This window comes from Callionymus lyra, chromosome 11, assembly GCF_982586985.1.
Source record: "Callionymus lyra chromosome 11, fCalLyr1.hap1.1, whole genome shotgun sequence".
Classification (NCBI taxonomy): Eukaryota; Metazoa; Chordata; class Actinopteri; order Syngnathiformes; family Callionymidae; genus Callionymus; species Callionymus lyra.
In genome coordinates this window covers 17,871,064-17,887,590 of record NC_141828.1, presented here as the reverse complement: position 1 = coordinate 17,887,590, position 16,527 = coordinate 17,871,064, and the positions used below count along the sequence as shown (strand labels likewise).

The window sequence follows — 16,527 nt, the reverse complement described above, 5'->3', positions numbered from 1 at the left end:
AATGTGTGTTTGTTTTTATTTTTTATTTAAATGTACTTGACAAACTGATATACCCTAGAAAGTAAAAATAACAAAACTCTCCTCTAAAACAATACAAAATAAATCAAATCAACAAAATAATTCCCCTGAATCACAGTATTTAAGTGTTCTACCTCTGCCAGCATCATTTGTAACTTAGATCTAACTAAGATCGAAAATTCCCAATGATGTCAAAACTTGTGTCGTATCAGTTAGCTAAGTTAGCTAAGTATTTGATTTGCTCTGACTTGCAGAAACTCTATCAATTGTCAAAGGGCAAAACTTATCCTTAGACATGTTTTGCCCTTCTTTATAAAAAATGAGAGGATTCTATTCTTGAATTCTTAGTGAATCAATACAAGATATAAAAAGTAGTCATGGCCGATAATTCACTTTAACTCTTACTATTATGCATTTACATTAGTAATAATAATTATTATTATATAATATATATATATATATATATATATATATATATAATTGTATTTATTAGATTAAATTACAGTCTGTGTAAAGAAAAAAAAGAAGAAAGAAAAGTGTTAATTTCTATATGAACTGTAATAGAACTTGTATTGTTAGATAGATGGCACTCTCTGATCTATAATATATTCCATGAACAGCTTTTTAATTACTATTTCACATCATTTTTAAACATACTAGCTCTAATATCTACTAAACTGACTCCCAAAGCTTCAATCTGATTAATGTAAAGACAATAAGACTAGTAAGAATTATGTCCTGATGTGCATTGTCTGCATGATGATGGATTTATCTGCATTAAAAACCCTTAAATCCATATACCATTGTAATTAATGAAGCACTTTAAAACATACAGTATAGGACGGTGTCAAAACTTGGTGCTCCTCAGCACTTTGGCAGATCGGTTCTCTGTAAAATAGACACTTTCTTTTGTGTCCATCGTGGTTGAGACTGGCTCTAGTGAACCAGTATTTTTTATTCTGAAGACATCAAATTTGTTGGGTAACACACCCTTGTGGAAAAGAAAGTGGGTCAAAGATGAGAACAAGACGATGTTACTAAAACCAATGATCATGGAAATGGACTTCACTGGAGCATACTGTACATAGACTCCATCTTCCAGAGCATATCCTGGGAAGAGCAGGATTGGTGGAATCCCTAGTAAAGTTTCACCACTCAACAGTCTTATCAGTAGTCCTGACACCAATCCCATTATACTACCATAACCATTGGTTACTTTAATGAAAAGGATGCAGACAAGTTGAGGGACGATTAGAACGTAGGACATGTCTGCACTCAAGAACAAAAACAATAAAGGGCTGTTTTTAAAGTGGGTTAAGGCAGTTCCAACAACACCCACAATGACTACAGAGATCCGAATCACCCATTGGATCTCTTTGTCTGAGGCCTGAACAGGAGAGCAGAGGAGGATGAACATAAGAATCTCTGTAAGAGCATAAATTATTTATTATCTGGTTAAAAAACGTACCTGTGGCCTTAGGATGTTCTTGTAGATGTTCGTTGAGAAGAGCGATGATGAAGAAAGCAACATAGAGTCCGCTGATGACATCACAGCTGCGGCAATACAAGCCGTACATATGATTGAGACATAGTTTGGAGTGAGGTGCAGCAGAATGATCGGCAGTGCAATAGCTGCTTCCCCACGTTCATAAGGAGACGGTGAGCCATAAGATGTCTGGTTCCAATCTGAAAAAAGGAGCAGGTTAAGTTCTCAATATGGGTTACAGATGCTGTATTTGATTTTCTTTACTACAATAATGTTTACTAACAAAAAAGTGAAAAAGAAAAAATGGATACAACAAAAAACATCCATTCTCACATCGAGGCAATAAAGTGACATCATAAAGAATTGGAAAAAATGTATAAAAATGTTGTTTTTGTGTGATGTAATGTATTATAACTTGTATCTTCCCAAATGGTGTTATTAAACTGGTTATTGAGGATGTATTGACTGCCCATAGCTGATGCTGACAAACTGTGGCAGCACTTGAGTGCGCAATGAAGGATTAATGTGAGAACTGAAGCATTGAGTCTTCAATTATTCTTGCTGGTTTGTCGACTTTTTACAGGCCAAAAAGGGGAGAGCAAATTAATTTTGAGTAGATCACTGACCAATATGTTATCTGTGAAAAACCATATTGACCTGTCAAGGAAAACGCTTTTAATATGAAGTGTGGTTATGCAATAACAGCAAAAATATGACAGTGAGAGTGATGAGCAGAGGAAGATTTTTGTTTCAACCGATGAGGAAATTAATTTAAAAAATGAGGTTCAAGCTGAAAAAAGCAATAGCAGTCCGACAGTTAACTGAATACACTCCTTAGATTCCTAAATGATACAATGTTGTCCTCTTGATTGTTTTGAAAACAAACCTAAACTCACTTTGTCCCTGTGTGGAACACTATGCCCACCCCTGATAGATAATGAGTATCCTTTGTGAAAGTTTTGAGAATTATAAGAAGTATTTTTTGCTATTAGGATTATAAAAGACTTATAAAAGACAAAGTCCAATCTAGTGGTCTTCCAAAATTAAGACGCTGTATCTACATCTACTATGTTCCCTAATGAATTCCCCTTTATTGATAGAGATTGAACTGTTGCTTACCTGTTGATGCGGCCACAGCTCCAAACAGCATAGAAGGGATAGTAAATATTGGTAAAGCAATGGCTGCAACAAAGCATGAACGCCTTGCTGATGAAATGGTTGGGGATGATAGAGTCCTCTGGTGTAGGCACTGATATCCCAAACAGCCTATGCTCTGTAACACAATGTAACGTTTGTCAAAGTTCAGAGTTACGATTCTTTAAATCGAAAATAAACTGTTCATGTGTTATACACAAAATATTCTGCATAATTTAAGACATGTTAACAGTATGACAACAGTAAGACAAGGAAAATAAGTTACATTTTAGGGATACTTCACTGATTTGTAGTCTAGAAATTTGTGGTACCCAAACTAGTTCTTTTTACCACCCATTTTTAGGGGATAGATCTTTGAAGTACCTACATAAGGTTTTTTTTTTTTTAATATACACCTGCTTCAATTTGTTTGCTATCTTAGAAAGTGTGGTTCAAATTGATTTCATAAATAGTGTTATTTTTATTTTCATGCATTTCATTTATTATTTTCCTCTAGAAATTTGAGGTCAAATAGAAAAAAAAGACTTAATTAAAAACAAGCTTATAGTGCACACCAGTGGTCTCCAAACTACTTTTTTACCACCCATTTTTAGGGGGTTGATGATTCTTTGGAGTACCACCATAAGTAGGGTTTTTTTTTTTTTTTAATCTACACCTACCTCAATTTGTTTGCTATCTAAGAAAGTGTGTTTCAAATTGATTTCATAAAAAGTGTTATTATTTATTTCCTCACTTTCTTTCTGTGAGGAACCTGGTAAGGGTTTGTTATGTGTGGCTTTCTGGAAAACAATGCATTTTTACGTTTAGGCACCTCAGCGATCGTCACACTTTTTCTGTTAAAAATTGAGCCCCTATCTAAGGACAAATGTACGTGGGAGGTTTTGGGACCTTTGCTGTCTGCTCTTCCCCTCTCTAGAGATTGTTTGTTTCTTTGGTAGATGATAACATTCTCATCATCACATTCAGTTAGTAAATAAAATGAGTGTTTCAACGTACCAAGAAAAGGAATTGATCAATCATCAACCCAATGTTTTTGACTTTCATTTCACCAATCCATGGAGCGTGGAGGGAGTTGTTGAACAAAGTCTCACTGATATCCAAACTATGAGGGGTCATCAGGATAAAAGGCACGCAGAACCACTGTAGATTGAAACATAATTATTTTTAATAGTTTATCAATGTATGTAAAAGTGGGGATCATAGTTTTGTGAAGTTGTAAGTATCAGGATTTTACACAGGTAGGTGAAGGTGTCATGAGACTGATCAGCTGAGTTGAAAGAACTGTGTGTTGGTCAAAGGGTAAAAAAAACAAGCAGTTTTTTTGTTTGTTTTAGCTTAGGCTGAGTCTAAAGCATTTCTTAAAATTTAAAAAACTACAGACATAAGTAGCTTCGTTGGTCTTGGATTTCACAACAGTATTTAGATATGCAGTACTGTAAGCAGAAATGGATAATAAACGCAATGGCAAGGGACCACTGTATTTACGGTAAAATTTTGAGCATATTATATATAGGACAGTTTGATTAGAGATCATGGCTCATGTGCAACTTTTGCGGGAAATTTCTATGCCATTTCTAAATATTTTCACATGTGTCTTAAGGAAAGGGCTTGCCAATTTTGTATTGGATGAGGCTCGTTGGAAAATACAGCCCTTAGTATCATGTTCCTTTTTGTGTGTTGTAAACGCTTGTGTACAGTAAGCCCGTGTAGGTTATAATGTGGAAAGCGTTTGGACACCTGTGACTTGGAAACTGGAAGGGTAAACCTTTCACCATGTATTATATTTCTGAGTCACAGACACCTTAAGAAAAAAAGCACATCTACCAGATCCCAATTTTTTTTAAAACATTTAGCAATTTAGGAAAGGTCCTAAGAAACTCACCAAGCCAAAAAAAACAAGGGAGAGTTGAATAACGTCTGTGTATGCCACAGAGTAGAGTCCACCTAGCAGTGTGTAGGTCACTGCCACAGCTGCAGAGATCCAGACACAAACGTTGTAATCCAAATCCAGAATAACAGCCATGACTCCTCCTGTGTTGTTACATTCACAGTATTTCTTTATACACATGTTTAGAGAGCAAGGAATCATGGTCAATCAGGGAATGTTCACTTAAAAGGGGAAAATACACTTTACCTAGACTGATCAATGTTGGTGGAATATACAGCATTTCAAGCAACACTGAGAGCATGCTGATGACTGATGTCAGGACCGGCCCATACCTCAAATGGAAAGGATCCAACATTGTCGTGTAGCGACTTTCTCTCATTCGCTTTGCAAAAACGAGACCAGCTTTGAAAGAGAAATTAAAAGATTAAATCAAGAGCTCTAAAAATGATTGTGACTCCCTAACTGCAACCATGTTTAACCTAATGATACAAAACAAGTGACCATATTTAAAACCACTTACATGGAATCATGAAAAAGTGAATCTAAAAATAAAAGTAAAATGAACCAATAAATAGCAATGGGTGCACTTACTATGTAGTAGAAAAATCTCTATACAGGATGTAATATGTCCTAGAACAGTGATTCCCAACCTGTGGGTATTGCAAGTGGGCCGCAAAATCGTTTCCAAAATGGTATCATATTCTGTGGGAGGGTGAATGTAATTTTATGAAAATAAAAATAAACATAATATTGTTTAAAGTTTAAAAGGATATGAAACATTTTTAAATGTTCTTTTCATCATATATATTTTTTTTCATTCGAGTAATTTACATGTGGCAAGGAAATGAGAGATAGGAACTTTTATTATTATCTGCCGGACCTAATTGCAGTGGACCGCAATGCACTTGACTCGTTTACGCTTGGCGTTGATAGCAAAAGCTGGAGTAGAAAAAATGGATATCTGTTTCATATGCTGTGTTAGTGACTGTGGAGCTTCCAATATGTTTCTCCTTTTTAGATTTCAGTCCTTTATGTTCAATCTTCAATAAAAAAGTGCTCTGAGAACCCAAATAATTTCTATCTATCTTTCATTATAATGCCTTCGTATTTATGGGGTCGGAGTTGGGCCGCAAAGGTTTTTGAGACTTAAAAGTGGGCCCTGAGATAAAATAGGGTGGGGACCACTGTCCTCGAAGTTAAAGATTCAGAGGGTACATTTTGCATGTATGAACACAAACTTACCTAATGCATACGTCGTCATATAAGCCACCAACATCAATATAGCAGACAACAGTCCCATGGATGGGGTATAGACCATCTCTGTGGTTCCGACTATGAAGCCTCCACCAACCCATGTAGCTAAACCAAGAGAAGGAAGATTGTAAGTAAAGTGAAAAAGTAAAAATAAATAAAAAGCACTTAATTACATTTTTTTTTGACTATTCGTCATCGAAGCAGTGTTGCATTACAACCAAATTATTTTCAGTACAATCCATCAAGTTGTAACTTGTCCGTCATCTTACCTGCAGGGGCTCAACTGAAAAACCTTGTTCCTCTCTTCCCTTCCTCTTTGTCAAAAGTTGGGCTTTCCCAGTATAAAGTAATCCAATCAAATGATTACAGTTTGTGTTAGTTCAAAGACATGAATCTGTTCATTTAGAAAAATAAAGCAGCTCAATGGAAACTACAGAAAAATGATATACAGCATTTACACTCCTAATGTTTCATTTTCAATTACCAAAATTAGCAGGTGATGTTACAGAGTGCATTGATCTTTCTTAGCAACAAGTACCTTCAGAGTCAGACCATAAACACCTGACAGCATGTAGTAAACAAAATAATAGAGCCTCGGTTATGAAGGTAACCAGGGGATTTTATTTCTGAAGACGTGCAAGTTTGTAAATGCATATGATCTCAGAAAATGGATATCTGATTTCTATTCTAGTCAGTAAGAAGGCAAATCCATCTCCCTGCAGTTCTTAAAAATGTTATAGTCGTTCAAATGTAACTACATGTAAAGACCCAATACGCTCTATTTATAATATATATTTTATGATGTCTTGCATAGACTAATGATTTAGCCTCCAAAGGTTTTCTTGATATATGTCATGCCTCAACATCTTTTAAGAATTATGAAACAGTTAAGAATTTGCTCTGTTACCTGTCAAAGTGAAGACTCCAACCACCCAGTTGATGTTGCGGTTCCCTAGCACTGCCATATTCGTGCTAGTGGCTCCACTTTTTTTCTGCTCCCTTCCGGCCTTAAAAGAAGCCCAAATGCCACAGCCAAAGACTAAAAGGTAGAAAATTGCCAAAACCACAACTCCTGGGATATTGACCGCCATGGTGCTGGATCAGAAATTATGTTTTCATTCAAGATTTCCTGGCTCAGAATGGGAGGGTGGATGCCTTTTTTTTTAATTCTTTGAACCTGCTTCTTCACATTCCCTTGGTTCACTGAGACACAAAAGCAAAAACTTAATTTATTAACATCAAGGACTGCTTCCAGGACCTCTTTTAATCATTGCTGAGAATGACTGAGCTCTTGTTACTATAAGATATTACGATAACAACTTTAACAGACTAGATAAACTTTCTGCAGACATAGCAAAGTTCAGCCCACCATAAACATAGTATCAATGTGGCGTTGGTGAAAGTGTAACTACAGTTGATCAGATTCACAAGTCTGTTCCTCACCAGGCCCTTGTCGACCGATTGCATGCTCGTCACTGAATTTCTCTTTCACTTGGAAGGCATTTGGGCATGGATTAAAGAAGGATGGCTGTTTTTGATTCATAATAGTTTTGTAAAATGTGATTATAGTCAATGGTTTGCGTACATTACTTAGACCAACATTACAAACTAAGACCCAGCCCGGGTCTTCTGTGCGTTGGGTGAGTTGGCAGATCCATTAACCTGTTTGCGGGCTTTATGCACTCTGATGATGTCTAGTCCCTGAAGAAGGAGGATGGGCGCCTGTGAGTAAATGTCAGGGATAAAGTATGCAATTGACATTAAAAGAAATGATGAAGAGCAACTTCTGGTGTTGGTATCACTTCTCTATTGTTTGGGATATCATTGCACCCATCATATCACTCTCAACCTCCAGCACCTTCACTGGCTCCCATTCAATCAACGAATCCCCACAAACTCCTCCACAGATTCACACCACCAGTTTTACCTCATACACACATACATTCTGACTCGATATCTCTGCTCCCCCTCTTTCATTCACCTCTCTGCCATCTGCCCGCCTCAGCACAATGGGAAGCAAAGCCATCAGTCGCTGGAACTCTCTACCACCTGAACTCTATACCACTTTTCAAGAGCCGCTTTATTCGTCAGTACATATTGGTATACATGCGTGGAATTTTTCGTGGTCGAGAAAAAATAAAAATACTAATAAACACAGTGCAGAAACTTGAATGAGAATAAACCCCAAAAAATGTGTTCTGCCTTGCATACTCCTTAATTTCAAAGATTCAAAGATAAAATATACATTTCATGTATATTTGAGTTAAAGAACAGAATATATTTCTCTTCAAATGTATAAAAATAAATGTAATCTAACCATGTTGGGTGGGTTTACCCTGGGCACTCCGGTTTCCTCCCACAGTCCAAAAACATACAGAGGTTGATTGAGAACTTGGGGAAATTGTCCATAGGTATGAGTGTGTGTGTGAATAGTTGTTTGTCTTCGTGTGCCCTGTGACAGACTGGCGTCCTGTCCAGGGTGTCCCCTGCCTGTCGCCCAATGAAACTGGGATACAGTCTCCCCGTAACCCCCATAAGGTATAAAGCGGTAGAAAATGAATGAATGTATGTAATCAAAATGTATGGCAGCAATCTGGAGGTCTAGATGACATACTGCCCATGTCTCACTGCTGTAGCAGTCAAGCTAAGCCTCAACCTGTGAGTAGATCTTTAGCATCACATTTTAGGTACTTTATCTAATATGTTGTAGGTGCAGTTGCCCCCATGTTCTAAGAATATAGACTTCTTAATTGCTGTTTATGATGCTAACAAAATACTGTAAATATGGAGGTTGAAGAGCAGAGAAAAAATCCAGTCTATATTTCATGTTTGCAATTTCCGCTGTGACATTTTAAAACCACAAAGTCAGCATCAAGATTTTTTTTTTTTGTTTTCTTATTTTATAGGCTTCTGATGAAGAAGGTGCAGTCCACAGGAGTTTTTTTTTTTTTTTTTTAGAATCCCTTATTAGCGAGGGGAAATTCAACCATTCACACATACTGATGTGAGTAGGCTCAGGAGCAATCAGGGTGAAGTGTCTTGCTCAGGGACACAACGACACAAGCTTGTCTGGAGCTGGGATTGAACCTGCAACCTTTTGGACTGCAGGCAACCACTCTACCATCTCAGCTATGTCGCCCCTTTAAGGAATATGATGGAAAACAACACATAACCTACAATCAGTTGTAGCGATTATATCCCTTAAAAAAGGTTTACTTTCAGAAGATGTAAGTTCTGGTAAAATAAACTTTAAATTTGCCTCTAGGTTAGAATACCTTAAAAAGTTGGAGAACCACCTTTGACTCAGTCCAAAGAAAACTATTACATTTACGTGGATAAAAATTAATGAATTGGCCTTATTATTTTATTATGAAACACAAGTTTAAATCAATTACTTTAACTGAAGTCACTACTTGTTGTAGTGATTTATTTGTTCTTTACTGAAAAAGAGGCTCTTAAATTAATTATACAAAAATCTGAAAAATTGTAAAGGCAACTAACGTACTTATTATAGGATTTATTGAAAGAAAGAAAGAGAAAAGGGAGAACGGTAAAATATAATGGAATGATAATGCTTGCTTTGATATCATGTAAGGAACAATATGTGCCAAAAATATGAATGCAAGCAGCACGCAATATGTGAAAAAATAATGGAGTGCATATATAGTTTAGCTGGATCTAAGGGAAGTTGGTTTTTGGATTTATCTAAAATTTCTCAAGTTGAATTTGACAGTTTAACACACCTGCTTTATGTGTTTTTTGATGGACAAATTGGAGTCAACAGTACATCCTAGATATTTAAAATTTGACACATTCTGGATCTTTTCCCTTCTTACAATGATGTCTGGCTGGCTCCTATTTTTTCTAATATAACAATACATGTAGGCAGTTTTACTAATGTTTAGTGTCAGGCAAGGCTTTAAAGCCAAGTAGATTTTTTTGTTATAGCAACTGTTAATGTGGAAGCCACTTCACATCTATCTTTTCCATGCACAAGGATAACCCTGTAATCAGCGTACATTTGGGTTTCTACCTCAGGGCACACCAGTGGCAAATCATTGACATATACACTAAATAATAAAGGACCCAAAATTGATCCTTGCGGGACACCAACAGAAAAGTCAATAAAGGATGACATTTTATCCCCAACTCTTGTACATTGCCTTCTCATAGGGAGGTAGGACTTTATCCATTACATTATGTCAACAGATAAAATGTGATAACTTTGAAAGAAGATCATTATGGTTTACTATATTAAATGCCTTTTTCAAATCCAAGAACAACCACTATCTATTCTTGATTTGGTTTTTTTTCAAGAAAATAACAAGTAGCCATCTCTGATAAGCTGCAGAAACATCTCAAGGCTGCACAGTGGAAACAGAAGGCACCTTCTGTTCCTGGAGCTGAATCTTAAACCTCATGGTAAAGGCTGTGAATAATTATGTACATGTGATTCTCTGCTATTTTATTTTTTTCATACATTTGCCAAAAGTTCAAATTAACATTTTCATTATGGGGTCTTTTGTGTAGAATTTTGAGGAAAACATACATTTAATCCATTTTGAAACAAATTTCTTTCCAGAACTGATATATTCATGGTAGATGTTCTATGCCAAAGACTAGAATATACATTCCCAAAAACTCTGGGCTATTAAAGTTTGGTGCTGGACTCCCGAGTATTACAGATTCTATGTTTTCCATCTCGAAGCATAAGGGGGATGTACCTCTTTTGTATCTCTAAAAGATGAACTTATCCTCATTCTGTTCATACTTTAAATGGATCACAGTTTACCATGTCAATAATTGTTGGAGAGGAGTGTAGTTTATAACATTATGATAGCAAACTTTACAAAGCAGATTTACTGTCTGCAGACGGAGCAAAGTGCACAATAATCCTGAGTTGAATTTAAGTTGTCATTTGCGAGCAGGTCGCTTCGCAAAAACAGCTAAATTGCCATGCAGGGACTGGAGTGTATTGAAGAAGGAACCAGAGGTTGTCGACTGGAAATGAGTGAACCCAGACCAGGTCAACGGGATGATGGATTTTATTAACTGTGGGTCGAAGCCCAGCAGATAATTCACAAGCAATCCGTACAAGCTTAGAATCCAGAAAATCATCCAAGTCTTACAACATTCACATTGACTTTATACAGTGCACAGTGGGGTCCGCCTTCCGGACCTCCTCGGCATGACGATGCCTGGACACTTGGCCAAGGTGATTTCACAAGATGTTTCCCAATCTCATTATATAAGATGTTTGTCTCTCAAATTCTGGTTTCTCCAGTAGCTGGAAAAGTTATTAGGATGATGTCAGTGATCTTGGACCAATAACCCTTTACGCCACAACATATCCACCCGTTGTTAGTTTCAACTAACACTACTGATAATGTTTTTATTGGTCTTAGATTATGTATAAGTTATATGACCGATAGTAACTGTCTGTAGGTTGTAACCTTAAATGTTTGTATGTTTAAAGACTAGCTTTGAGTAGGTTTGTGAATTACCTTTAAATGTGTGTATACCCCGTAGGAATGTTAGTACCATCGCAGGAAAGTTTAGTAAGTCACTTCCGGAAGTGCCAAAGACAAAAAGTTAATTCCGTGATGTACGACTGAACAAGAAAATGATTAGCAGTTAGCTCATACTTTAGCATATTCAATTTAAACATAACTTGTAATAGTTTTTCAAACACTTGAAATTCAATAGAATAACTTCAGGCACATAAACATGAATATTCAAAAACACAGGAACATATGCTTGTCATTTCATGGTTCAAATAATACACAATCAATATCAGTTTCATAATGTCACAGTTTTCAGGAATACTTTCATATTGTCACAATGTCATAGCGGGTGTATACTCCACCCTTTTTTTTTTTTTAATACAAACACATTATATCATCAATCACGATTATATTCACTCATCATCGTCGTCATCTCCGGCATGGTCATTATCAATGTCCTCCATGTAATCCGGGATGGGATACAAGTCTGGTATTGTCACCATAACTTGAGCAAGTTGTTCAGTCGTCATCATCTGCATCATCCCCGCGTGTAGAGCACCAGTCACGACGTCCGCCCATTTGCCAATTTTTCTTAACAACAGCCTCCTCATCATGGGTACGAAACAACAAGCCAAAAAGAAAATAACAGTTAATTTTATTGCTGCAGTTATTCCTATTTTAGCAAATGAACCTCCCCATTTGCCTAATCTCTCTTCTAACCAATCCCAGGCCTAATTATTTGGTCCTGCATTCTTCTTTGTCATGGCTACTGAAAATGCAGTTTATAACATAAAGTTTATATGTTTCTGGAAGTGTGTTCTCATCAACTTCCCTTTTCCGTCTTGTTAAAGTATCTCCTTTGCCAGTTATTTTGAATGCATCGTTTATTCTACCATACACAACCGTTGCAGACATTCTGAGTCGAACTAGTGCACATAATCCCACCCAGTAAAGCGGCAACGCGTTGAACAAAATGTTATCTCCACACATCCAATAACTGTCCGCAATCGCTACAGTTTGTATTATCATGAATAATGCAATAGAGTTAGTCATTGTTATCTTTTGACAACTCTGGTCTAATTTCGTAGGATTCTCATACCATATGTGTTATTATGCGACCATTAACAGGCTTGTTTGAATCGTACTTATCTGAGGTGCTTCTTTCATTCTTCTTTTGGATTGGCTGGTTGGGCGTCGCACTGGAGGCTCCTCCCGTCGGGCACAAGGTTGTCTTTCGCGTCGTCGCAAGCTTGTTCCCTAGCAATAACCAAATGAGAAAGATTGTCACCACAAGAAGATATTTCACCAGCATTTTAATTTTCTACTGACTGAACTTCACTGCCCTGATTATCGGTGTTGTCATTGGTCTTTGGTGTGTGAGCCTTGATGCAGTGGCTCAGATGAAACCCAGTCTTGCTGCCTTCGACTTGGACTGCGGTTGGGGTGGCTCGGACCACCGTGTATGGGCCCTCTCGTCTCGGCTCGTGCCACTTCCGTTGGAAGACCTTTATGTAGACAAGATCTCCTGGGACCACCAGACTCTTGGTCCCCATCACCCCCTTTTTTTTTTTTTTTGTTATAGTTACAACCTGCGGTTTTTCTCTCATTAGAGAGAAAATAATATAAATCATATATTAAAATCTTTTTTAATTTGCACAGCGTGTCTCTTCCCAATAGGTTTATGGGTGTTTGGTCCGACACCAAAATCGGTAAACGGACTTCGTCATTATTTGTGGCGAGTCTCACTGGATCGGTCATTTCGAGGACTTGTGTTGTTCCCGAGAATCCTATTGGTTTTACAAATTTTTGTTTGGACAATCTCTTTTTATGTGCCACCGTCTTTGGCAGTTATAACATGTCTTTACTGCAGGTTGACTTCGCTGTCTATACTCCCCTCTTTGTGATGGGCGGTACAGGGCTTGTCTAGACTGGTTATATGGCTGGTTATATCGGCCACCTTAGGGTTGTTGTGGGTAACTTTCAGTCTCTTGTTGGGCATTCGTTAGCAGTTCTGGGGGCATGGAAGGTGTCGTGGCTTCCACCACGGGGGCTTGAAAACTTGGAGTCTTTCCCTGGAGTTCGACAAGTTGCATTTGCGCCAACTTTCTCTGGACTCGTCTTTCTTGTTTTTTGGTTCTTTTTTCGTCTTTTCTGTACTTTTCAATGGCTTTTGCCACATGATTACGGGAACACTCGGTATGGCATGGATGTGAGACCAACCACGTCCTCCAGTTTGTTTTGTATGGCTGATGGTAGAGCATCGACAACAGATGTGCGGAACAACGTTGACATTAGAGGGATATTTTCAGCACCCTCCTCTGTCTCTTGTTTCCACCGCTTCAGTTGCTTGGTGAGATAGGCTGCTGCGTTCTCATCGTCTCTGATGGGGTTCCCCTTTAGTGCTCTGGGGTCAATCCTTGTGGGATATTCATCCCTCAATGCCTTCCATAGCGTTGGTCGGTAGGCATTGAATTCAGTTCCATTTGACATGGCCTCTACCATCCACTCGTTTCCACTTTGGTACAGAACGTTCTCCATGGCGGGTATTCCAAAGCTTTGTGCCCAGACTCCTTTTACGTCCCCAATGGAAAGCATCTTCCCCACAGTTTCTTCTTCAAACTTCTTTATCCACTTTCCTGCTCCTTCATGGATGTCTAGAAGTCGGGTCACCAACCCAGTCAGATCCTGGGTCTGCCAAGGAATGTAGTGGGCTTTTGATCCCTTAATCAATATCGGATATTGACCAGGATCTGTATACCTGTCCGGTGGTTTGATATTAGGTCTATATCTTTGATCATAGTTTTTATCTTTCTGACCTATTCTTACCCTTTTTGTTTCTGCCCCAGCTCCACCCATTGTCTGCTCATGTTTTTCGTCTATTTCATCTTCTAGCTCTTGCTGGCTTTCCAATTTAAATCACGCGTGTTTTCTTCTCCTACCTTGTCTAGTTTGATCCAGTAGGACTCACCACCTGTTTTTTTTTATTTATCGTTTCGTTCCGTTCGGCATAACAATCTAGAATTCTTAACTTACTTATTTATTTCTGTTAGTGTTGTTTAATTTACTTTACGTATCAGTAAATTACTTGTTTACTCTTATGTTATTTTGTTTTAAAATTAAAATTAACTTAAACTTCAAACTGGAAGAACTTTCAAAATGTCTTGCCTTAAATTTCAAAATGGCTTCTCTTTCAAAATTACTTGTTTTCCAAAATGGCTTCTGTTGGCCTACAAAATAGTTTGTTATTCAACATGGTTACTTTTTCAAAATGGCTTCTGTTAACTTCAAAAATGGCTTCTGTTGGACTACAAATGATGACTGATTCAAAATGACATCAACTTGACTTCAAAATGATGTTTTCAATTCAAAATGGAGAATCTCTGTAATCGGAGTGGGTTGGTTATATCCTCTAGTCCCACCCCTCTGGTGTCTTTCCTTATCTTCGTATTTCGGCCTCAGTCTAGTTTTGACCACTCTGGTCGATAGTCCTCTCTGAAAACTGTTTCAACATTGTGGTCCAGAGGACCCTACGGGCAACGCCCTTCTCCTCGATTTTTAACTGCGACACACACTAGAATATTACGAGGCCCAAATTTCTCCCTTCAAACCTGTTACTCCAAGTGCACCAGATCTCAATTTTTAACTGTGTCACACACTTCAGAATCAACTATTTCGATCTCCCTTCAGGCCTGTAACTCCAACAACGCCTTAATACAATTCCAACTGCGTCACAATGTCCAAACACAATGTTTTCCACGTTCCAACCAATATTTTCAACACTTACTACAATTCCAACTGCTTCACAATGTCCAAACACAATGTTTTCCATGTTCCAACCAATATTTTCAACACTTACTACACACTCCTATTTTTCCAGATTGTCTGGACCTCTTTCTACAGACAGGCTCAATATTTTTCTTCTTGTCAGCGCTCCCTTGTGCTATTCAACAGCTGTGTTTCACATCAAGTTTCAGCATTTCATCAGTGCAACATTTAACACACATTAACAGTACACGCAACTTTATATGAACGATTATATGCGTTGCTTTTTAATATTTTGTAACGACAGATTATATACGTTGGTTATAATATTTTGGTTGTTTATGGATTATATGCAGATCTGTTGAGAGGGTTTGGAAATCTCTTATTTAGATACGAACTCCGCACACATTCACTCGCGCACACACACACTTTGACTCCTTCACACACACTTCTTCTGCTTTTTTCTACGCAGCTTTTGGTTTATTATTACTAATACAACATTTGATGTGAAATCCTCACATCATTAATTTTCCCTATTTTCTAAGACCACGATTTACTGTTCCGGGTTTCACAACCAACGCAGCTCAGCTGCCAAAAGTTTTATTACTTTTATCCAACTAGCTACTTTGATTTCTATGACCCTTCTAGAGACAATAATAAAACTGTCATATATCTATTTTAGCCCAAACCTTATCAGCAGGCTCCGATTATCTTAAGCTTCCCTGACAGCCTCAGTTTGGTTATCTTGGACTTACTCGGTACCCTTCTGGCACGTATCCTCCGGTTTAAAACCGTTTTTTTTTTTAATCTTAACCACGGTCTGGCCTTTATTTCAACTGGCCCCAAGCTTGATCTAAAAAAGGTCACACAGACTGCCCTGTTTTCTACGTTGACCCTAGGAATTCACCCTTCCACCTCTTTAATGGTTTGTGTTTTTTGTGGGGAGTTTAAAACGACTAATCAAAACACAGATCAGCAAGCCTTCACACTTCCTCGAGGCAAAACGCTTTTTCAAATCAAAATGAGAATAACTCACCTCTTAGTTGTGATTCAGACTCTTGGTCAGCGCTTTGTTGTCACTCTCCAGCAAGGTACCTCACCAACAGGGACGCCAATATATTGAAGAAGGAACCAGAGGTTGTCGACTGGAAATGAGTGAACCCAGACCAGGTCAACGGGATGATGGATTTTATTAACTGTGGGTCGAAGCCCAGCAGATAATTCACAAGCAATCCGTACAAGCTTAGAATCCAGAAAATCATCCAAGTCTTACAACATTCACATTGACTTTATACAGTGCACAGTGGGGTCCGCCTTCCGGACCTCCTCGGCATGACGATGCCTGGACACTCGGCCAAGGTGATTTCACAAGATGTTTCCCAATCTCATTATATTAGATGTTTGTCTCTCAAATTCTGGTTTCTCCAGTAGCTGGAAAAGTTATTAGGATGATGTCAGTG

At 37.9% G+C, this 16,527-nt stretch overlaps 1 protein-coding gene across 2 annotated transcripts; it reads right to left on the bottom strand.

Annotated features, from left to right (window-relative positions):
• Positions 1-417: 417 nt before the first annotated feature.
• On the bottom strand, positions 418-16,264 carry LOC148069426 (high affinity choline transporter 1-like). Of its 2 annotated transcripts, XM_087802477.1 has the most exons (9): positions 16,104-16,264; positions 6,709-7,004; positions 5,790-5,906; positions 4,794-4,949; positions 4,542-4,690; positions 3,656-3,799; positions 2,624-2,777; positions 1,487-1,704; positions 418-1,405 (listed from the first exon to the last, which is right to left on the bottom strand). In XM_087802477.1, exons 2-9 carry the CDS (start codon positions 6,890-6,892, stop codon positions 866-868), a joined length of 1,662 nt encoding a protein of 553 aa, XP_087658603.1. In that variant the 5' UTR covers positions 6,893-7,004; positions 16,104-16,264; the 3' UTR covers positions 418-865. The 2 variants fall into 2 exon arrangements, with proteins under 2 accessions (XP_087658603.1, XP_087658604.1); XM_087802478.1 differs by lacking the exon at positions 6,709-7,004.
• Between the last annotated feature and the right edge of the window lie 263 nt (positions 16,265-16,527).

Excerpts from the sequence above, each read along its gene's own strand:
- LOC148069426 (XM_087802477.1), bottom strand. The coding sequence starts at position 6,892 with ATGGCGGTCAATATCCCAGGAGTTGTGGTTTTGGCAATTTTCTACCTT. Across the intron at positions 4,950-5,789 it reads TATGACGACGTATGCATTAG|CTGGTCTCGTTTTTGCAAAG; the intron begins GTAAGTTTGTGT and ends TCTCTTTCAAAG. Across the intron at positions 3,800-4,541 it reads CCCTTGTTTTTTTTGGCTTG|TGGTTCTGCGTGCCTTTTAT; the intron begins GTGAGTTTCTTA and ends TTCAATCTACAG.